Source organism: Tupaia chinensis, unplaced genomic scaffold (assembly GCF_000334495.1).
Source record: "Tupaia chinensis unplaced genomic scaffold, TupChi_1.0 Scaffold000484_1, whole genome shotgun sequence".
Taxonomy (NCBI): Eukaryota; Metazoa; Chordata; class Mammalia; order Scandentia; family Tupaiidae; genus Tupaia; species Tupaia belangeri.
In genome coordinates this window covers 1819660-1841979 of record NW_006159996.1, presented here as the reverse complement: position 1 = coordinate 1841979, position 22320 = coordinate 1819660, and the positions used below count along the sequence as shown (strand labels likewise).

Here is a 22320-nt window from a genome sequence, read left to right as displayed (position 1 = left end):
TCAGTGGCCTACTTGCTAAAGTCAGATAAGACACTATCAGGGCTCAAAACTTTCTCACATGTAAAATTATATGGGAGGGAACAAGGGATGTTTTTACACAGAATAAAAAGACAACTAGTTTTAAAAGTGCTTTTTCAAGGCAGTCTAAGAAAGGACCCTAAAATGTGAAATGTGAGAAGCCTATTACCAATAAAGTATTAACAATCTGGTTCAATATGATCGTGGATTAGGTGGTACCTGCATGACCACTGAAAGGATCACACCCCACTTCTAAACACTGTTCATCTTTTTATTGAATATTCTGGTAAATATTTCACATTAATACAGGCTACATTAAGTAGAGCCACTATATGACAAGAAATTTACTCACTTTTTCCTTTTAAGTATGTAAACAATTATACATGTATTTACCACCCTAAAAGGTTGAAACACGTAATCATCTAATTCTCTTCTGCATACAAGTAGCATTCAGTATGTTTAGCCAAAAGCTCTAAGTTCATCTGATCTTAAGTTGAAAATGGCTAAACTAACCAGAGAACATAATCAGGTGGATAGGAAATCAATTTGTTCTTATACAATGGGCAATCAAATTTCCACTGCTAAAGCCTCAGAGAAAATTTCTTAGGCACATTGAAAAAAAAATCCCCAGGGTTCTTCCAAGGTCATAGGTTTCTCAAACAAGGCTAAAGAGTAAAGACCTTCTAACTTAGTTGACATATTTGAGATGCATGTTTCCAATATGAGGTGCCCACGTGCCAGGCCAAATCTGAAAAGGGGGAGGAAAAATTGGAATTTCTAATTAGGAATCTTTAGACATTTACAAAATGAATATATAAATGCAATGGTAATTCACTGTTTCTGCCTAGGAAGAATATACATACATGAAATAAAATGTTTAGTAGCATCATCTTGATACTGAAAAACTTAATTCAGATCAAGGTGGTCAGTCATGACTCTTGATATTCAGAACTTATACTATCGACAAAAGAATGACATGACAAATTTCAGAAATAAGAGAATTAGGCCCATTTTACCTGCTGGGCATCAGTGCATTCAGTTGAATTTTGAATCACTTTTATCATAGGGTTCCAAGCAGGATCTGGGTTGTGAAGTCCATTAAACAGAGGGCCTCCTGGAACATCAGCAAGCTGAGGATGTGAGGGTATTATGGTGCCTCCGTACATGGAAATAGGCAGACCCTAAAATAGCAGGAAAAAAGGTTTTAATTATGAAGTGATTATAAATAATGATTCCACAGTGATACTTTAGACCTCTCTAGTTTCCCTCCAAAGGCTCCTATAACTATAGCATGGTAAAGTATTTAAAAATCAAAGTATTTATCTGCATCTGCAATGTTTTTCAATAGAAGAAAGGGGGGGGGGACCAGCAGATAGTGTAATGGTTACATTGCTGGACTCCCATGTAGTTGACCATGGTTTAAGTAGCGGACTCCGTGGCTTAAAACTCATGTCAGGCACGTTGTGTGCACAAAGTCCCGAGAGGTGAATGGAGGAGGGATTACAGTGTGGCCATCCTCCCTGGGGGGTGATTTCTCTTTCTCTCCTTCTCTCTCTCCGGCGAGCACCCTTTTAGAGGGCAAAAATCTCTCTCTAGGGGACCAGCAGATGGAGTAATGACTACATCACTGGACTCCCACTTGGTCCACGGTGGTTCAAGTCCTGGACCTGCTGGCTTAAACTCACGCCGGGTGCATGTGGGTGCATGCCCAAGATCCTGAGAGGAGAATGGAGGAGAAGGGGTTGAGGCGTGGCCACCCCTCTGGGAGGTGATTTCTCACTTTCTGTCTCTCTCGCTTTCTGGTGCACACATGCGCCTTATAGCGGGAGGAGGGGGACCTCTCAAAAAAAAAAATAAGGAGGCGGAAAGGGAGAAAATAAATCCAATATCAAATCACCAAGAAATTTCCTTATTTGATGAAAACATTTAATACCCTAATTTCACCATATTTTAGTTTCACAAATGAACTTAATGCTAAGAAGAAAAGAGGAACTCTACATGATTTATTGCAGCCCTAATCTGGCTTTAAGTCAGCCAAGAAGCCGTAAGAGCAGACAAGAAGGAATCAGAGCTAACATCTAGCTTTTTAGAGAGACAGAGGCCTACCTCAAAACTGTGGGAGCAGAACACAAAATAGCAAAACCCGAATCCCTCAGGTGTTTTAGGGGGATGTCTCCAATATAGTTTAGGGCTAACTAAAATGGACAATACTACCCACTCTTAAAATGAACAAAAGATTTGGCAATATCATGGAAACAAGAGGGAGAATTATTTCAGTATACAAATTATTCTTTAACATGTGACTATATTGGCTGGCAAAGTGTTGAACAAATTCAATGATGTTTGTTAACTCACTTTAGAAAAATCCACAAAACCGCTTGCCATAGGCTGATGAAAAATGTTAGAGGGGGCTACCATTCCAGAATCATCTCTCTCCATTGGTTGATGCTGGGAGAATGTGCTTGGGTCTGATAATTGTTGATGCATGGGGTGGTTCCCTAACACAGACTGCGACCAACCTGATAAGCCTTCTAGAAAGAAAAAAATGAAAATAAAGTTTGACATTTATTTGGATAAAATCACAAAGTATTACCACTTTATTCTTTTTCTCATACTAAATTTTATTAAAATCATTCCTCTGAACAGCTCAGAGCATATTTACTCAGTTTTGCAAGCCAAAAAAACCCAAAGAACAAAAAACCAAGTTCCTGAAAAACTTCCAGAATAAGTCTTCAGAATATCCCAAACACTCCACCTTGTCTTTCAAAAGATTGAGTGCTCTCTGAAAGAACTAAAATAACCGTTGCATTCTATACTGGAAAGCTAATGAAAGAAAGAAGTATACTTTGAATATTGCCTTCATGATCATCCATTTAACACCCCAACAAGCACTCTAGACTCTGAGATTGAATGGAATTTCTCAAGTGCAATATAAGGAACCAGCAGATGGCATAATGGTTATGTCACTAGACTCGCACATAGTTGACTGCGGTTTGAGTCCTGGACCCAGAGGCTTAAATTCACACCAGGCAGGTGTGCGTGCATATTCAACATCCCAAGAGAAGAATGGAGAAGAGATTGTGTTATGGCCATCCCCCCTGGGGATTTCTATTTTTCTGTCTCTCTGGCGAGCCCACACGCCCTATAGCAAAAATCTCTTAAAAAAAAAACCAAAAAACAAACAAACAAAAAAACAGTATAATATGAATACCCTTCCCTAATTTAATGTTAAGTATAGCAACTAGGTTTTTTTTTTTTTTTTTCCTTTTTTAAGGAACTAAGTTTTAATGGCTAACTCTATTTACTCAAGATACCCCTCCATAGAGAGGAAAGGTAACTGTACCTGACACAGCATTGACACCAAATGACCAGATTCCACTGTGTCCAACAGGAGCGACAAAACTGGTCCCTACAGGGGCTTGTGCAACGGACCCTCCTTGCCGAATTCGGGCCAGTCTCTCTGTTCCAATGGGAGGAGGTATCTTTCGATCTTGACCGGCACTGCCTCCTTTTGGTTGGCCCAATGTTGGTGGAGCAGAAGTGGCTGAAAGAGGTGAAGATGATCCCGAAGAAACAGATGGAATAGGAGAATCACCTGGTGGCAAAATATTTCTCTATTGTTTTATTACATATAAAAACTATAAAATATGAGAAACCTTGTTGGAAAGATCTACTCCACAACATTGGTTCTGTAAAGAAAATTTCATTTTATGAGTCCCGTAGGCGTAGTGGTTAAGGTGCTGGACTCCCACACAGCCTACTCTGGTTTGAGTCCTGAACCTGGTGGCTTAAAACTCATGCTGAGGATGCGTGCATGCGTGTGTGTATGCATTCGTGTCCAAAATCCTGAGAGGAAAATGGAGGGAAAAGGACTGTGGTGTGGCCATACCCCAGGGGGTGTTTTCTTACTTTTTGTCTTTCTATGTTTCTCTGTTGAGCGTCCACGCCCTCTAGCAAAAATCACTCTCAAAAGAAGGGGAAAATTTCATTTTATACTAACATTTAAATGAAAATATTAAAATTTCGATAAATATTACCCTACACTTTATCTGCCTATAGTAAGAATAAACAAATAGTCATCATTTCAATTTCCCAGTCATGGAACTAAGCCCAGAATTAGTCACATATTTATAAACATTACTCAGCCGATTCAACAATACACAGAAAGACAGGAATCAATCCGTCTTATGTCCCAACTCAAATAAAGTACCTATAATCAAATACATATGTTAGATTAAAATGTCAGGAAGCACAAAAAGAACCTGAAATTGATGACTTGGTTGTCCCCAAGTTTGTTCAGCATCATATGACTTAAATCCAATTGTTCTTATTGACATATTCATGATCCATTAAGAATGAAACCTATCAGTGGCCTACTTGCTAAAGTCAGATAAGACACTATCAGGGCTCAAAACTTTCTCACATGTAAAATTATATGGGAGGGAACAAGGGATGTTTTTACACAGAATAAAAAGACAACTAGTTTTAAAAGTGCTTTTTCAAGGCAGTCTAAGAAAGGACCCTAAAATGTGAAATGTGAGAAGCCTATTACCAATAAAGTATTAACAATCTGGTTCAATATGATCGTGGATTAGGTGGTACCTGCATGACCACTGAAAGGATCACACCCCACTTCTAAACACTGTTCATCTTTTTATTGAATATTCTGGTAAATATTTCACATTAATACAGGCTACATTAAGTAGAGCCACTATATGACAAGAAATTTACTCACTTTTTCCTTTTAAGTATGTAAACAATTATACATGTATTTACCACCCTAAAAGGTTGAAACACGTAATCATCTAATTCTCTTCTGCATACAAGTAGCATTCAGTATGTTTAGCCAAAAGCTCTAAGTTCATCTGATCTTAAGTTGAAAATGGCTAAACTAACCAGAGAACATAATCAGGTGGATAGGAAATCAATTTGTTCTTATACAATGGGCAATCAAATTTCCACTGCTAAAGCCTCAGAGAAAATTTCTTAGGCACATTGAAAAAAAAATCCCCAGGGTTCTTCCAAGGTCATAGGTTTCTCAAACAAGGCTAAAGAGTAAAGACCTTCTAACTTAGTTGACATATTTGAGATGCATGTTTCCAATATGAGGTGCCCACGTGCCAGGCCAAATCTGAAAAGGGGGAGGAAAAATTGGAATTTCTAATTAGGAATCTTTAGACATTTACAAAATGAATATATAAATGCAATGGTAATTCACTGTTTCTGCCTAGGAAGAATATACATACATGAAATAAAATGTTTAGTAGCATCATCTTGATACTGAAAAACTTAATTCAGATCAAGGTGGTCAGTCATGACTCTTGATATTCAGAACTTATACTATCGACAAAAGAATGACATGACAAATTTCAGAAATAAGAGAATTAGGCCCATTTTACCTGCTGGGCATCAGTGCATTCAGTTGAATTTTGAATCACTTTTATCATAGGGTTCCAAGCAGGATCTGGGTTGTGAAGTCCATTAAACAGAGGGCCTCCTGGAACATCAGCAAGCTGAGGATGTGAGGGTATTATGGTGCCTCCGTACATGGAAATAGGCAGACCCTAAAATAGCAGGAAAAAAGGTTTTAATTATGAAGTGATTATAAATAATGATTCCACAGTGATACTTTAGACCTCTCTAGTTTCCCTCCAAAGGCTCCTATAACTATAGCATGGTAAAGTATTTAAAAATCAAAGTATTTATCTGCATCTGCAATGTTTTTCAATAGAAGAAAGGGGGGGGGGGACCAGCAGATAGTGTAATGGTTACATTGCTGGACTCCCATGTAGTTGACCATGGTTTAAGTAGCGGACTCCGTGGCTTAAAACTCATGTCAGGCACGTTGTGTGCACAAAGTCCCGAGAGGTGAATGGAGGAGGGATTACAGTGTGGCCATCCTCCCTGGGGGGTGATTTCTCTTTCTCTCCTTCTCTCTCTCCGGCGAGCACCCTTTTAGAGGGCAAAAATCTCTCTCTACGGGACCAGCAGATGGCATAATGACTACATCACTGGACTCCCACTTGGTCCACGGTGGTTCAAGTCCTGGACCTGCTGGCTTAAACTCACGCCGGGTGCATGTGGGTGCATGCCCAAGATCCTGAGAGGAGAATGGAGGAGAAGGGGTTGAGGCGTGGCCACCCCTCTGGGAGGTGATTTCTCACTTTCTGTCTCTCTCGCTTTCTGGTGCACACATGCGCCTTATAGCGGGAGGAGGGGGACCTCTCAAAAAAAAAAATAAGGAGGCGGAAAGGGAGAAAATAAATCCAATATCAAATCACCAAGAAATTTCCTTATTTGATGAAAACATTTAATACCCTAATTTCACCATATTTTAGTTTCACAAATGAACTTAATGCTAAGAAGAAAAGAGGAACTCTACATGATTTATTGCAGCCCTAATCTGGCTTTAAGTCAGCCAAGAAGCCGTAAGAGCAGACAAGAAGGAATCAGAGCTAACATCTAGCTTTTTAGAGAGACAGAGGCCTACCTCAAAACTGTGGGAGCAGAACACAAAATAGCAAAACCCGAATCCCTCAGGTGTTTTAGGGGGATGTCTCCAATATAGTTTAGGGCTAACTAAAATGGACAATACTACCCACTCTTAAAATGAACAAAAGATTTGGCAATATCATGGAAACAAGAGGGAGAATTATTTCAGTATACAAATTATTCTTTAACATGTGACTATATTGGCTGGCAAAGTGTTGAACAAATTCAATGATGTTTGTTAACTCACTTTAGAAAAATCCACAAAACCGCTTGCCATAGGCTGATGAAAAATGTTAGAGGGGGCTACCATTCCAGAATCATCTCTCTCCATTGGTTGATGCTGGGAGAATGTGCTTGGGTCTGATAATTGTTGATGCATGGGGTGGTTCCCTAACACAGACTGCGACCAACCTGATAAGCCTTCTAGAAAGAAAAAAATGAAAATAAAGTTTGACATTTATTTGGATAAAATCACAAAGTATTACCACTTTATTCTTTTTCTCATACTAAATTTTATTAAAATCATTCCTCTGAACAGCTCAGAGCATATTTACTCAGTTTTGCAAGCCAAAAAAACCCAAAGAACAAAAAACCAAGTTCCTGAAAAACTTCCAGAATAAGTCTTCAGAATATCCCAAACACTCCACCTTGTCTTTCAAAAGATTGAGTGCTCTCTGAAAGAACTAAAATAACCGTTGCATTCTATACTGGAAAGCTAATGAAAGAAAGAAGTATACTTTGAATATTGCCTTCATGATCATCCATTTAACACCCCAACAAGCACTCTAGACTCTGAGATTGAATGGAATTTCTCAAGTGCAATATAAGGAACCAGCAGATGGCATAATGGTTATGTCACTAGACTCGCACATAGTTGACTGCGGTTTGAGTCCTGGACCCAGAGGCTTAAATTCACACCAGGCAGGTGTGCGTGCATATTCAACATCCCAAGAGAAGAATGGAGAAGAGATTGTGTTATGGCCATCCCCCCTGGTGATTTCTCGTTTTCTGTCTCTCTGGCGAGCACACACGCCCTATAGCAAAAATCTCTTAAAAAAAAAACCAAAAAACAAACAAACAAAAAAACAGTATAATATGAATACCCTTCCCTAATTTAATGTTAAGTATAGCAACTAGGTTTTTTTTTTTTTTTTTCCTTTTTTAAGGAACTAAGTTTTAATGGCTAACTCTATTTACTCAAGATACCCCTCCATAGAGAGGAAAGGTAACTGTACCTGACACAGCATTGACACCAAATGACCAGATTCCACTGTGTCCAACAGGAGCGACAAAACTGGTCCCTACAGGGGCTTGTGCAACGGACCCTCCTTGCCGAATTCGGGCCAGTCTCTCTGTTCCAATGGGAGGAGGTATCTTTCGATCTTGACCGGCACTGCCTCCTTTTGGTTGGCCCAATGTTGGTGGAGCAGAAGTGGCTGAAAGAGGTGAAGATGATCCCGAAGAAACAGATGGAATAGGAGAATCACCTGGTGGCAAAATATTTCTCTATTGTTTTATTACATATAAAAACTATAAAATATGAGAAACCTTGTTGGAAAGATCTACTCCACAACATTGGTTCTGTAAAGAAAATTTCATTTTATGAGTCCCGTAGGCGTAGTGGTTAAGGTGCTGGACTCCCACACAGCCTACTCTGGTTTGAGTCCTGAACCTGGTGGCTTAAAACTCATGCTGAGGATGCGTGCATGCGTGTGTGTATGCATTCGTGTCCAAAATCCTGAGAGGAAAATGGAGGGAAAAGGACTGTGGTGTGGCCATACCCCAGGGGGTGTTTTCTTACTTTTTGTCTTTCTATGTTTCTCTGTTGAGCGTCCACGCCCTCTAGCAAAAATCACTCTCAAAAGAAGGGGAAAATTTCATTTTATACTAACATTTAAATGAAAATATTAAAATTTCGATAAATATTACCCTACACTTTATCTGCCTATAGTAAGAATAAACAAATAGTCATCATTTCAATTTCCCAGTTGAACTGAACAAGGCTAGAAAGGAAGGCCACATTTATTCTTACTCTAGTTATAGATAATCTAAAAAAAAAAAAGTGGCAATATACTTGTCACATTGGGACCAGGAGATGGCGTAATGGTTATGTCGCTGGATTCCCAATGGCTGACTACAGTTCAAGTCCTGGACCTGGACGTGGTAGCTTAAAAATCACATCTGGTGTGGGGACCAGCCGTTAGCACAATGGCTAGGTCGCTGAACTCCCATGTATAGACCGTGGTTCAAGTCTCGGACCCGGTGGCTTAAACTCACGCTGGGTGCATGTGCATGTGTGCCTAGGATCCCAAGAGGAGAATGGAGAAGGGACTGTGGCGTGGCCATCCCCCCTGGGGGGTGATTTCTCGCTTTCTGTCTCTCTCTGTCTTTCTGGAGAGCGCACGTGCCCTATAGCAAAAAAAAAAAAAAATCCATATCTGGTGTGTTGGTGTGTGTGCCCAAGACCCCAGGAAGAAAATGGAGAAGGGACTGCAGCATGGCCAACCCCTAAGGAGGGGATAATTTCTCATTTTCCTTCTCACTGTGTCTCTCTTTCCAGCAAAAGCACACACCCTGAGGCAAAAACCTCTCAAAAAACTAAAACAAAACAACCTATCAAATTTCCTGGAAAACACCGGGTTTCCTTTATAATTTTTTATTAATGTTTTTATTTTTTTTCCCTGTCTGCAGTCCTTTTTTCCCCCATAACAAAGAGGTTAAATGTTAGCAAAGCACTGTAGGATTGAGTTCACAGCATTGTTGCTTAATGAGATTCTTAAGTAATTTGGGTAGTTTTCTTTGTAAAAAGGGTTAATACTCAAGACCAGCAGGTGGCATCGTGGTTAAGGTGCTGGATGCTCCCACATGGCTAAACATGGTTCAAGTCCTGGATCTGGTGGCTTGCTTTCTCATTTTCCCTCTTCCTCTCTCTCTCTCTCTGTGTCTCTGTCAAATTAAAAATAAATGAATAAGTAAAATTTAATAAATAATTTTTAAAAAGGGCTAATACTGACTATTTCTTCATACTTATTAAAATAACATAATAATGGGAACAGCAATTAGCATAATGGCTATGTAGCTGGACTTTCATGTAGTTGACTACTGTTCGCATCTGGGACCAGGTGGCTTAAAAGTCACGCCGGGCGTGTGTGTGTGTGCGTGCCCAAGATCCTGAGAGGAGAAAGGAGAAGAGATTGCAGCGTGGCCACCCCCCCTGGGGGGTGATTTCTCGCTTTGTGTCTCACTGTCTCTCTCTGTCTGGTGAGCACATGTGCCCTATAGCAAAAACCTCTCAAAAAAACCCCAAAAAACATAATAATAACAAAATCCTGTTCAATTCCAAATACTTCATCTAGAACATGGGAATACTTTACATATAAATGGCAATAATAGTTTCATAAAATGGAAAAATAAATTAAAAATCATACCAAACTAACCATACACATATATTCAACTTCTTTTCAGATTTGATAAATTATTTCACAATGCTACTCTCCAAAGCGTCCTTTCATAAAACTATTTGTAGTACCTTTTTTCTTGATCCAAGTTCCACTATAAAAATTTCTGGCCTGACTCTTCTCAAGTTTCTATCCTATGAACACCTAACAATTTTTTTATATGACTATAATACAAACCTTGGGTATCTGCATACTACTAAGTTTACTAAAGTTACAACATATTGTTCCCTGAAACAAATGGTTTAATAACTTATTCAAAGACTCTTTGGAAAGAGTTCCTCCAGGATTCCTACATGAGTTTGAGGCGCTTGTCCATGGATGAGGAGAAAAATGTTGTCTGTTGAAACTAGGTGTCCCAACAGGAGTTGGCCCTTGCAGGAAAACCCTCGTTCCTGGTATGCCAGAAAAACTTGTCAGAGGAGCAGAAGAGGAAGATGGAGAGCTGCCTGATGGGTCAATGGATGGTAGTCCTGAAATAAAGTAAGTCAAAGATATCCAATTAGCCAAGGCTTTAAAATGAGAAGTCCAATGTTTACTTAATTCCTATTTAAAAAGAAGAAAGTATGTGGTTTATTTTTATACATCACAGCATGAAGAATCCATTTATGTGTAATTGCATGGCAAATATATCTTTTTCTTATAATCCAGAAGAGTTTCAACAACTAGTAAAAATATAGAAAAGTGAGCTCAGGGACCAGCAAGAGGCATGGTGGTTAAGGGCGCTGGACTCCCACATGGCTGACTGCAGTTTGAGTCCTGGACCTGGCAGCTTGCTTTTGCACTCTACACCCCCTTTTGTACTCTGTCCCTCTCTGGTCAAAATAAAATAAATAAATACATCAAATAAATATAAGTTCAATAAAACAATTATTATTATTATTTTTTTTTTAAAAAGAAAAGTGAGCTCAATGTTTAAGAATAGTAATCACCTTGGGACCAGCAGATGGTGTAATGGTTATGTTGCTGGACTCTCATATAGTCGACCACAGTTCAAGTCCTGGAGTGGCTGCCTTAAAACTCAAGCCAGGCACGTGTGTGTGCGTGCCCCAAATTCCCCCCAAAAAAGGAGAATGGAGGAGAAGGGATTGTGGTGTGGTGATCCACAATGGGAGGTGACTTCTCGCTTTCTTTCTCTCTCTGTCTCTCTGGCAAGTGCACTCATTGTATGGCAAAAATCTCTCTTAAAAATAAAGGATAGTAACCACCTGGAATAATATTCTAGATAAATCTCAAAGCTTTTAAGCAAGGGGACATAAAATGAAGGCATGCTGTGACCTAAGTCCATTAATAATTTACTATTTCCTTTTTATGGAAAATCTTAAAGCACAGGTTCTCATTTACATAACTAGTTATTTCCTATGAAGATGAATAAAGAAATCTACCAATGCCGCCTTCTTTATATGGAAAAAAAGTGAACTATCAATTTCAATATTCTATTTGATTAAAAAAAAAGTTGTGAACTACGTCAAAGTTTCTACTGAGTTTGTATAAATCTAAAATTAGTTGTCTCCTTGAATTCCATTGTTTTCTATGGAGAGTGTATGAGGGGAAAGAGACAAGGGTCTGAAAAAGGATTATAAGCACTCAATTCAGGAAAAAGTAATTAACAGCAACATTAAAAACTGGCAAAACTCTCAAGCAGGTATTTTCAGTTTAATTTCTCCTTCAGTTTTAAAAAACACCTTTGAGATATAATTCACATATTATATAATTTCACCATTTAAAGCATACAATTAGATGGATTTTAGTATATTTACAAAGAGAATTGTATTGGGTTGTCAGTAAAGTCATAGCACATTTTTGCATAGAAAAAATACGTCATTACTTTTCCAAAAACCCAATAGTTGTGCAACTATCATGACAATCAATTTTTTAACATTTTGGTCTTGTCTGAAAGATGCTCCATACCTATTATACAAATTCACGTACTAAAATCTGGTAAACCACTATAATGTGTTGCGAGGGTAGAGACCTAATCCAATTTTGGTAATGAAAGGTGAGACCTTTCATTAGGTTCCAGAGGTGACTGGGACTGCATGAAGTCATTAGGGTTGAGCCACCATGAATGAAGCTGCTCCTGGTAGCTTTGTAAGGACACAGAGACACATGGACACAGACATGTAGCTCTTGTTATATAATACCCTATACTACACTGGGATTCTGCAGTGAGATCCCAACAATAGAAGCCTCTCACTAGATGTAGACTTTAAAAAAAAAAAAAATTACTGGGGATCAGCAGTTAGCGTAATGGCTATGTCGCTGGACTCCCATGTAGTCGATCGCGGTTCGAGTCCTGGACCCGGCCGCTTAAACTCACGCCGGGCATGTGTGTGTGCGTGCCCAAGATCCTGAGAGGAAAATGGAGAAGGGATTGCAGCGTGGCCATCCCCCCGGGTGTGATTTCTCGCTTTCTGTCTCTGTCTGGTGAGCGCATGCGCCCTATAGCAAAAACCTCTAAAAAAAAAAAAAAGAAAAAAAATTACTTTATTTACCTTTATTTATTGTTATGATTATTTTCCAATTTGACTAGAGAGAGACAGAGAGAGAGGGAGGGAGAGAAAGTGAGAAAACAAGTCACCAGGTTCGAGACTTGAACCAGTTGGCCATATGGGAATCCAGCACCTTTAACCACCATGCCACCTGCCAGCCCTAGATGTAGACTCTTGATCTTGGGCCTCCAAAACTATGAGCTAAATAACTTCTAATCTTTATAAATGACTCACTCTTGAGTATTCAGTTTTTAACATGTATTCAGTTATTAAGCAACAGAGAATAGACTGAAACATCTTCCCACAACATAGAAAGTATTACTACTTCTTACCTGAAAATAACTATATCCATGAAAGAAAAGCATCAAGGGATCAGCAGTTAGTGTAATGGCTATGTCGCTGAACTCCCATGTAGTCGACACTGGTTCGAGTCCTGGACCCGGTACCTTAAACTCACGCCAGGCGCGTGTGCATGAGTGCCCAAGATCCCGAGAGGAGAATGGAGGAGAAGGGAATGAGGCGTGGCCATTCCCCCATGGGGAGTGATTTCTAGCTTTCTATCTCTCTGTCTTTCTGGGAAGCACATGCACACTGCAGCAAAAACCTCTCAAAAAAAAAAAAAAAAAAAAAAAAAAGAAAAAGAAAAAGAAAAGAAAAGCATCAAAACAACAAACAACATAGGCAGTTAAGAAATAAGGACAGGGACCAGCAGTTAACACATGGCTATGTTGCTGGACTCCCATGTAGTTGACCGCAATTCGAGTCCCGGACCTGGTGACTTACACCCACGCTGGGTGTGTGTGCATGCATGCCCAAGATCGCGAGAGCAGAATGGAGGAGAAGGAATTGTGGCACGGCCATTCCCCCATGGGGGGTGATTTCTCGCTTTCTGTCTCTATGTCTCTCTCTGTCTTTCTGGTGAGCGCACATGCCCTATAGCGAAAACCTCTCCAAAAAAAAAAAAAAAAAAGAAAAAGAAAAGAAATAAGGACAAATTCACTAATCCTGGGCCCAAATATGAAGGTCAGTGAAGAAAATTTTCTATTACAGCCTGGCCACTGGCAATGAGCCTTTCTTTCACCTTGGGTCTTTGAATGGTCTCTATTGGTTTCCCAAAATAAAAAGTTAGAATAGATACCTATTTATGAAAAGAGAGAGAAAAATCCTAGAAAATACTTTGGGCCACACACAACCTTATTTATGCAGGCATATATTTCTATTTGAAAGATGATATAAAGGTTATGTTTCCCCTGAAAAGTAAAGTAAATGAAAATGTATCTGAAATGAAAGCTAAGGGTATACCATACCCATAACTCACAAATTATTTTTTTTAGACAGGTTCTTGCTATGTTGTGATCCTTCTGCATTAGCCTTGTGAATTGCTGGGACTACAGGCCGACACCACTTTGGTATTTAGGGTGGGTCAGAAATCAAATCTGAGGACCAACAGATGTCATAATGGTTGTCACTGGACTTGCACATGGTCGACAGTGATTCGAGTCTTGGGTTGGGCGGCTTAAACTTCACACTGGCCGCACGTGCATGTGTGTCCAAAATCCTGAGAGGAGAATGGAAGAGAAGGAATTGCAGCATGCCCATCACCCCCTGCGGGGTATGATTTCTTGCTTTCTCTCTGTTTCTCTCTGGTAAGCACACGTACCCTATAGCAAAAATCTCTCTCTTAAAAAAAAAAAAAAGAAACAAAACCTGGACTTCCCGTGTGGCCTTAGCCTGCCAAGAACAGTACCTATTTCAGTGTACTACTATAGCTGGACTCTTACAAATAACTTTAAGGAACATATATCGATTTATAATTAGTAAGAAGGGGCTATGGGGCAGTTTTCCAACAGTAGAAAAAGGCTATGTGGCAATAACATTTCTTACCTGTATTCTGCATCAGCCACATTTCTACATTTTTTTTTTGGAATAGTGAAGATTAGACTGATTTGGCTCTTAAACTATGAGAAATAGGATTTGGCTTTCCAAAAATCTCCAAGTTAACACAGGCCTCAAACTTATCCATATCCTTCTTACAATACCTCGGCAGCTAATTTCTTTCTTTCTTTTTGAGAGGTTTTTGCTATAGGGCGCATGCACTCACCAGAAAGAGAGAGATGGAGAGACAGAAAGTGAGAAATCACCCTCCAGGGGTCATAGCCACACTGGAATCCCTTCACCTCCATTCTCCTCTCGGAATCCTGGGTACGCATGCACACATGCCTGGCATGAATTCAAGCCACCAGGTCCAGGACTTGAACTGTGGTCAACCACATGGAAGTCCAGTGACATAGCTATTACGCTATTAGCTATTAGCTATTGGCAGCTAATTTCTAACTTAAAAAACCAACAGCTAAACCTCAGTTAAATAAAAAGGTCGGGGAGGGGGGCAGGTGGCATGGTGGTTAGGGGTGCTGGACTCCCACATGGTCGACTACAGTTTAAGTCCAAGACCCGGTGGTTTGCTTTCTTACTCACTCTTTCTCTCTTTCTCTTTCTTTCAAATTAAAAATAAATAAAATTAAATAATTCTTTCAAGAGAAAAAGCCCATACGTGACTGAATCTATTCAAATAGCTACATATAATATAAATGATACAGAGTACTATTAAACAATGTAAATAATGAAATGGTGTCTAAATACCCTTGCAACTTCAGATTTTTAAATCTGAGAAGCTCACACAATCATTACGATAAAGAAACAGGAAAGTGTAAATTTGGGATCCTTGAAGCATCCCATGAGTCCTTTTTATTAGTATTATCTGACACCAATTTCAAGAAAATGAACTGATGAAAAGTATAACCTTACTATGAGAAAGAAAAATCATAGAACATAAAGTATCTCATTTCATGGGAGTGATTTTCTTACTGCTACATTTTTTTGTCCACTCAATCAGCAACTACTATAGCCTTTCCTAACCATGACACACTCTAATTTCTTTAATGTCATGCAATACTAGGTAGAAAAATACATGTTTTCTTATTTTCTTGGGAGACAGAAACAGTGTGTGAGAACCCCTAAATGAGTTGCTGGCACAACTTACCAACTGGACTAGTAGAAACTCGCTGAGAAGGTGATCTGAAGCCAGGTGCCTTGGAGTTGTCAGAGTGTACATTTTCCAAGTGTCCAAGTACAGAGTTACCCAGGAACGCTGACTGAACAGTGAAAGAGGCATCTGCAGCAACTCGTGAGGACAGTGGACCATCTCCCCAACCCTGATTAGCTGGTACCTGACTGGTATCAAAAAGACTACTGAAGTGATTGAAAAGTGTGGCTGGGCCAAATGTAGGCGGCAAAGATTTATTTGCTGGGTTTATGTGCATCTGAGAACCATTCATAATGTTCACAGCTGAAGAAAGCTGCACTGCAGCTGGTGGGCCTTGAGGTGGAGTTAAAGGAACTGGATTTGTAACAAAAATAGACTGGGGATCCTGGTGAATAGTTGCATTTGGTACCACTGAGTAAAAAGAACCTCTAGGCTGCATTCGATGAGAAACTCGAGGTGCTGGTACAGCTAACTGAGGTAAATTACTAGTGTCCTGATTATCAGCAGCAACCAGTCTGGGTGATGCCAACGTTAATGGGGCAGATTCTGAGTTAGATGCAAAAGGCATTGCCATAGGACTTAGATCAGATACACTGGATGGCTGTGCTTCCTCCTGTGTGTTACTGGAGGGGGAAGTAGGACTACTAGATAGGTGAGTTTCTGGAGCTCCTGGAGTATTGCTGGCAGAGCTACTGCAACTATTTGCAGTTGAAGATGGGGTACACAGGTTTGCCGTGGGCGGCTCTTGGGTGGATACTTTCTCCTTGAGGGGTGGCACAGCAGAGAAAGATTCCATCTTTTGTGAAGAAAGCTGTGTTTGAGAAGTACTTGCAGGCAGAAATGTGGTGGGAACTTGCCCACTAGTGATAGGTGCAGAGGAGACAGAAGGCAGGGAACTACAAGTACTTATCACTGAAGAAATCACTGTTGCTGGAGGACTTGTCTTAGGCACACAGGTAAACAATTGTTTTCTGACTGATGAAGGAGTCCGAGTGTTAGTCACACACACTGGCTGACTAGCAGCAACTACAGAAGAGACGGTGATAGGACAACTAGAAGTGGCTAGTCCAGCAGATTCTGAGGATAAAACAGTCCCATTCTGGTTAGGTAGACGGCTTGTATTATTATGCTTTGGAGAGCTACTTGTATTGCCAGGATTCACAGGTCTCACTGGGAATGGTCCCCAAGTATTAGGAGAAGGTGAGAAAGTTCCTCCAAACTGGGCCATGGGTAAGCGAGGATGCCGAATCTGTTGCATAGTTTGAGCAGCCAGTAGGGCAAAATGAGGGTGGGGATAAGCTAAGGGTAGAGAAACTGGGAAAGAAGAACGTACGTTTGTTGGCACGTTCTTATTAAGTTTATTAGTGGGCTGGAACGTAGACAACGTTGTTGCCTGTGAAGTTACAAGAGTGGGAGCACCCAAGGGAAATGTATTTTTACTAGAAGCTGCTGTGTTGCCTACTCCAGATGAGAAGTTCGCATGAATGGATTTAGTGCTGGCAGGTGTTCTGATATGATTTTTAGGAATCAAGTCTTCCAGTTCCTTAGCAGGGTCTTGAATAAGTGCATTGATAAGCTGAACTGCATATCTTGTTGATTCTGTACCGCCCCTGGGGGGGAAAAAAAAACAAAGACCAAAAAATGACAAAAAAAAATCCTCAACCAATGAACCAAACCCAAGAAATCTTAACTATCAAATGAAACTCTTAATTGTGCCATACCTAAAATTTTATTTTATATTTCTTATAATATAATATATAATTTGGGGGGTGGCGAGTGGTGTGGTGGTTAAGGCGCTAGACTCCTACATGGTAGACCGTGGTTCAAATCCTGGACCTCGTGGCTTGCTTTCCACTTTTCCTCTCTCTCTCTTGCTCTATCCCTCTCTGGTCAAATTAAAATAAGTAAACAAATAAAGTTAAATAATTCTTTAAAAAAATAATAATTCTGACTCAGAACTAGCAATATACATTTTTAAATTACCTTATTGTGATCATTCTCTCGCCATTCTTATCTTTTTGTTTATCCACATCAATATGGGCACCAGTAACATCTTGTATTGCAGTGATGTTGCATCCTCCTCTTCCCATTATCCTAGACACTACAGAAGCTGGAACAGACAACTTCTTTGACCTATAAAATAAAGACTATACATGACTTTATGAAACAAAATATCTCTTAATAGTAAATGTCTTTACATAAAAAGACATTTCAGTAAGTATAGGCATTTATAGAATAGTATTTTTCAAAAAAAAGGAAATTACTAAAAAAGTTTTTTACTTTAGAGACTGACTCTCTAATCACGCTGAATTTAATTTAGTAAAGTTAAAATTACATTGTCACTTAAAAAAAAAATTAGGGGTTGGCAGGTGGGGTGGCCGACCACAGTTTGAGTCTTAGACCTGATGGCTTGCTTTCTCACTTTCCCCTCCTTGCTCTCTCTCTAGTCAAATTAAAAATAGTAATAAAAATAAAACTAAAATAAATAATTCTTTTAAAAATAAAAATAAACAGAAATTATATTTAAATCACTCATAATCTAAGCATTAAAATCTGCCCAAAACATCATATATCATCTAAACTATAATGACTACGTATGTTGACTCTTTCTAAATTAAAATAATGCATATCACATTGGGTAATATAATACTAAATATTATATGGTAACTTATACATTTAAAATCAACTTATACATTTTAAATTAACAGTGAATTCTTAGCAATAAAACATAAAGGCTTAGTTGAACTATAAAAAAACCTCACAGGTTATCTGAAAAAGTGAACATTAGTTGTGTCATATAAAATGTGTGCAAAATTTATATACTGCTTCTAATTTAATTTTAGCACATCATAGATTTAGCAGTTTAAAATAATAATCACATTCAAATTATTCTTTAACTAGGTAACCATCTAACAAGAGCAAGAGGACTTGTATAGTGTATCAAAGTTAAAAAGATGAAACTAACTCTACTTACCTTCTTACGACTTCTTTCCACCCTTCTTCTCTTTTTTGACCCCTTTTAGGGCTAGTGAGATTCAGCTTTATGCTTGGAGAGCTTAATGGCAATGACACTGGCTTGTAACTTGTAGACAAAGAATTAGGATTCACTTCCCCTTCAAGTCTAAGAGAGAAATGTTAAATCTAATAACGATAATTTTAAAACAAAGACTCAAAGAGGCTATTTGTTTATAGACAAAGTTATGCTGAAATATTTTAATTACAACTTGGCATGGTCTAGTGGTTAGGAGAGTTAGATTCCTCCTGGACAACACTGGTTAAAATTCCAGCACCAACAACTTCAAGAACACACCAGGCATGTGTCATCTGCATGCCCCAAATCCTGACAGGATGGAGATGGGGAAGAGATTGCATTGTGACCACACCATTGCCCCTGTTTTTTCTCTCTCTGCTCTCTCTCTGCCAAGTGCCCTTTGATAACTAAAAAGAAAAAAAAATTTTTGGTGTATCATATAATCAACAAGTTAGAAAAACAGAAATAAGTCAGAGTCTATTGTCTATATTAGTATTGGGATAGATTCAGAAGGTAAAATCTGGACCATAATCAATAAAAATGATAAAATTAAATAAAATCAAAGCATGCTAAAATTTTCAACTTCAGGCTATGAATCTTATAAAAATTTCTATATATTTTTATAACCCCATTTCCTAACTAGCAAATGACTAAGAGGACACAGGTGAATTTCAGTTTTGAATATGAAGACTGATACATGGTTGACCTAAACTGTCTAATAGAACTTATGCTTGGATAGGGTACTTCAAATACTTTCGCCAGGTATGAGAAAGTAAAGGTAAAAATAGAGTTAACAAATCAGAAAAATTTACCGTGTTTGAGTTTTGGAAGTGGTGGTACTCATCTTTTCTTCTTGGGATTGAAGGAGCAATGAAGGGTATCTCCTATCACTAGTGGAATTCACATCCATAGTGAAATTTAACTCTTGGCTTTTACTACCACTACTACTCTCACTGTTGCAGTCTGTGCTATCCAGGTTATCTGAATCACTATTCCCTCCTGCACCACCACCTCTAGGTTCCCCATTTATTTTATTTTTATCTGCCTTTTGCTGTGCTAAAGATATATGTTGTTCTGGCAAAATCAAATGTGCTGTGGGAGGGGTTTCTTTTGTTTTGTTCTTCTTATTTTTCCGATTGGTGCTGGGGGTTGTCACCACATTGGCCCGTTTTTTCCCAAACACATTTGTGAAAGTGGCAGATGTTGCAGAGATTCCAATTGTGGTGGTAGTGGTTGCACTAGGAGGTTCTATGGGAACTTCTTGCTCCACTGAAAAATATCAGAAAGGATAAAAATAACACTGAGAGACACAGATCTCAAAACAAATTGTGATATATTACACCCAATAATTCATAATAATTCAGTCCTTTAGGTCCTATTTTCCTTTTATAAGTCTTCACTAATGAGTAAAGAAACATTTACGACTGTTAGAACAAATGCACAATATTATATTTTGATGTTGAAGTTGGTCTAGAATATATAGACCATTAACATTGTTAAGATCTGAAATGCTAGTCTCATGAACTAAAAACTACCATATAGTATGAGTTTAAGAAATTTTTCAAATAGTATTTTAGAATTAGAATTCAAATAGAACAAAATTATGTATCTACTACAAGCACTGCCAGATGGCACAATAAACAACTCTTTGAGAGTAATAAACCTCAGGTCTTTACTGACATTTTAGCCCTCTGTATCTTTGAGTTTGACCCTTGCTAAACATTTATTGAGGAACTCTACTAGTCTTCCTAGTTTCTAATCAGGGGAAGAAAGGGTAGAGAATATGAAGGAAAGTTGATAAACCTCTTACTGTATTACTTTTAACATACATAGATGACTAGGTGACTTAAATTACAAATGAGCTTCATCAAAGTATGTACATACCTTCTCCCATATATCTCTGTATCAATTGTCAATGTAAACCATTTAGAAATACTAACTATAAAAAAGTCAGTTGTCTATTTCAGATTAAAGTAATAGTAATAAAATATTTAACAAGAGGAAACTATAGCAAAAAACACTCAAGATGAAATTGATAAAGGAGAATTTTATTACTAATTCAGATGGACTATTTCGTACCATCTTCATCATTTTCCTCTTCATCTTCATCTTCTGGCAGCTCTGAATTCTCCTTAGGTTTGTTTTCCTCATCTTCTTCCTGTTTCCTTTTCTGCTCCTCTTTTTTCTTTTTTCTTTTTTCTTTTCTTTTCTCTCTTTTAGCTGCAAGAGCCTGCTTTCTGCTCTCTTCTCTTGACTGCAGATAAAGTAAGTATAATCATTTTACCAATAATGCAATAATTTTTTTTGGGGGGGGGGAGGTTTTTGCTATAGGATGTGTGCACTAGCCAGAAAGAGAGAGACAGAGAGACAGAAAGTGAGAAATCACCCCCAGGGGGATGGCCATGCTGCAATTCCTTCCCTTCCATTCTCCTCTCAGGATATTGGGCATGCATGCACACGTGCCCAGCAGGAGATTAAGCCACCTCTTCCAGGACTTGATTTGCGGTTGACCACATGAGAGTCCAGCGACATAGCAATTACCCCAACTGCTGGTCCCAATAATGCAATAAATTAAATGAAGAATGAAATGATATTTTTGCTTATGATATATAGGGTTTCCCATGGAGGTCAGTCTCAAAATATACTTATAAAAGAAACAAAAGAAAAATAAACTGAACACCATCAAAATGAAAACCATTTGTGGTTCAAAGGAACCATCAAGAAAGTACGAAGACATCTTAAAACACAGAAAGAAATTTGTACAAACTATACATTTGGTAAGGGACTTGTATTTGGAATACATAGACATTTTATAACTCAATAATGAACAGACCAAGGAAAAATAGACTACTGCAGGCCAGTCCATGGACTGGTGGTTAAGGGAGATGGATCCCACATGACTGACTCCACTCTCCTTGACCTGGTGGCTTAAAAACACCCTGTGAGCCTGTGGCTGCATGTCCAAAATCCCAAGAGGATAGAGAAATGAAAAAGAAACTGTGCTGTAACTATGCAGGATACCGAGTGCTTTCCCCCTCCTTCTCCCTACTGGTCTCTTTCTGGTGAGTGAAAGCGCCCTCTGGTAAATTAAAAAAAAAAAGAAAAAGACTATTGGGTCAGCTCTGTAGTGCAGTGGTTAAAGGAGAGAGATTCCACAAAGCTGACCATGGTTTAAGTTTCAGCCTTGGTGACTTAAAGAACATGTCAAGCACATATGTGTGCATGCCCCAAATCCTTACAGGACAGAGAAACAGAGAAAAAGGGATTGCAGTGTGACCATGCCCTGTTGGCAGGTTCTCTTTCTCTTTCCCCGACCCTCCACATTTCTGGCAAGTGCACGCACCTTCTGGCAATAAAAAAGTAAAAAAAAAAAAAAAAAAAAAAGACTACCAAAACATCAAGTCATATAAAATACATATTTTTGTTAGTCAATTATACTTCAATTAAAAAAAAAAAAAAGAAAAAAAGGGGCTAGCAGGAGGTATGGAGGTTATGGGGCTGGATCCCACATGACCAGCTCTACAGTCTGAGTCCCAGACCCTGCAGCTTGAAAAGCACACCAGGTGAACAGGCATGTGTGCCCAAAATCTCAAGAGGAGACTGGAGAAGGGATTGCAGCATGGCCATCCCCCCAGGGAGTGACTTTTCACATTCTCTCTCCGTTTCTCTCTCTCTGACTCTGCCTGGTGAACACACCAGCCCTATAGAAAAACCTTTTAAAAAAAAAGGAAAAAGGATCTGAATAGGCATTTCTTTCTTTCTTTTTTTTTTTTTTTTTGGAGAGGTTTT

At 38.9% G+C, this 22320-nt stretch overlaps 2 protein-coding genes across 2 annotated transcripts in view; both read right to left on the bottom strand.

Moving 5' to 3' along the window:
• Positions 1 to 275: 275 nt before the first annotated feature.
• Positions 276 to 4361, bottom strand: LOC114009206 (ankyrin repeat and KH domain-containing protein 1-like). The gene is made up of 5 exons (XM_027774850.1): positions 4281 to 4361; positions 3362 to 3632; positions 2374 to 2549; positions 1035 to 1199; positions 276 to 766 (listed from the first exon to the last, which is right to left on the bottom strand). The coding sequence occupies exons 1-5, from the start codon at positions 4359 to 4361 to the stop codon at positions 707 to 709; spliced, it is 753 nt and encodes a 250-aa protein (XP_027630651.1). The 3' UTR covers positions 276 to 706.
• Positions 4362 to 4658: 297 nt separating this feature from the next.
• ANKHD1 (ankyrin repeat and KH domain containing 1) overlaps positions 4659 to 22320 on the bottom strand; it is a gene marked incomplete at its 5' end in the record, with an annotated part of 156886 nt that continues 139224 nt past the window's right edge. Inside the window, 10 exon segments of the mRNA XM_014590788.2 lie at positions 4659 to 5149; positions 5418 to 5582; positions 6758 to 6933; positions 7746 to 7946; positions 10262 to 10438; positions 15498 to 17110; positions 17484 to 17633; positions 18475 to 18621; positions 19344 to 19800; positions 20611 to 20785. Coding sequence (XP_014446274.1) covers positions 5090 to 5149; positions 5418 to 5582; positions 6758 to 6933; positions 7746 to 7946; positions 10262 to 10438; positions 15498 to 17110; positions 17484 to 17633; positions 18475 to 18621; positions 19344 to 19800; positions 20611 to 20785 — 3321 coding nt within the window.

Bases quoted from the DNA above. Each gene is read 5' to 3' on its own strand.
- LOC114009206 (XM_027774850.1), bottom strand. From the start codon at position 4,361: ATGAATATGTCAATAAGAACAATTGGATTTAAGTCATATGATGCTGAA. The intron at 3,633-4,280 runs GTTCTTTTTGTG...ATAAAACAATAG, and splicing joins AACCAAGTCATCAATTTCAG to AGAAATATTTTGCCACCAGG. The intron at 2,550-3,361 runs GTACAGTTACCT...TTTTCTTTCTAG, and splicing joins TGGTGTCAATGCTGTGTCAG to AAGGCTTATCAGGTTGGTCG.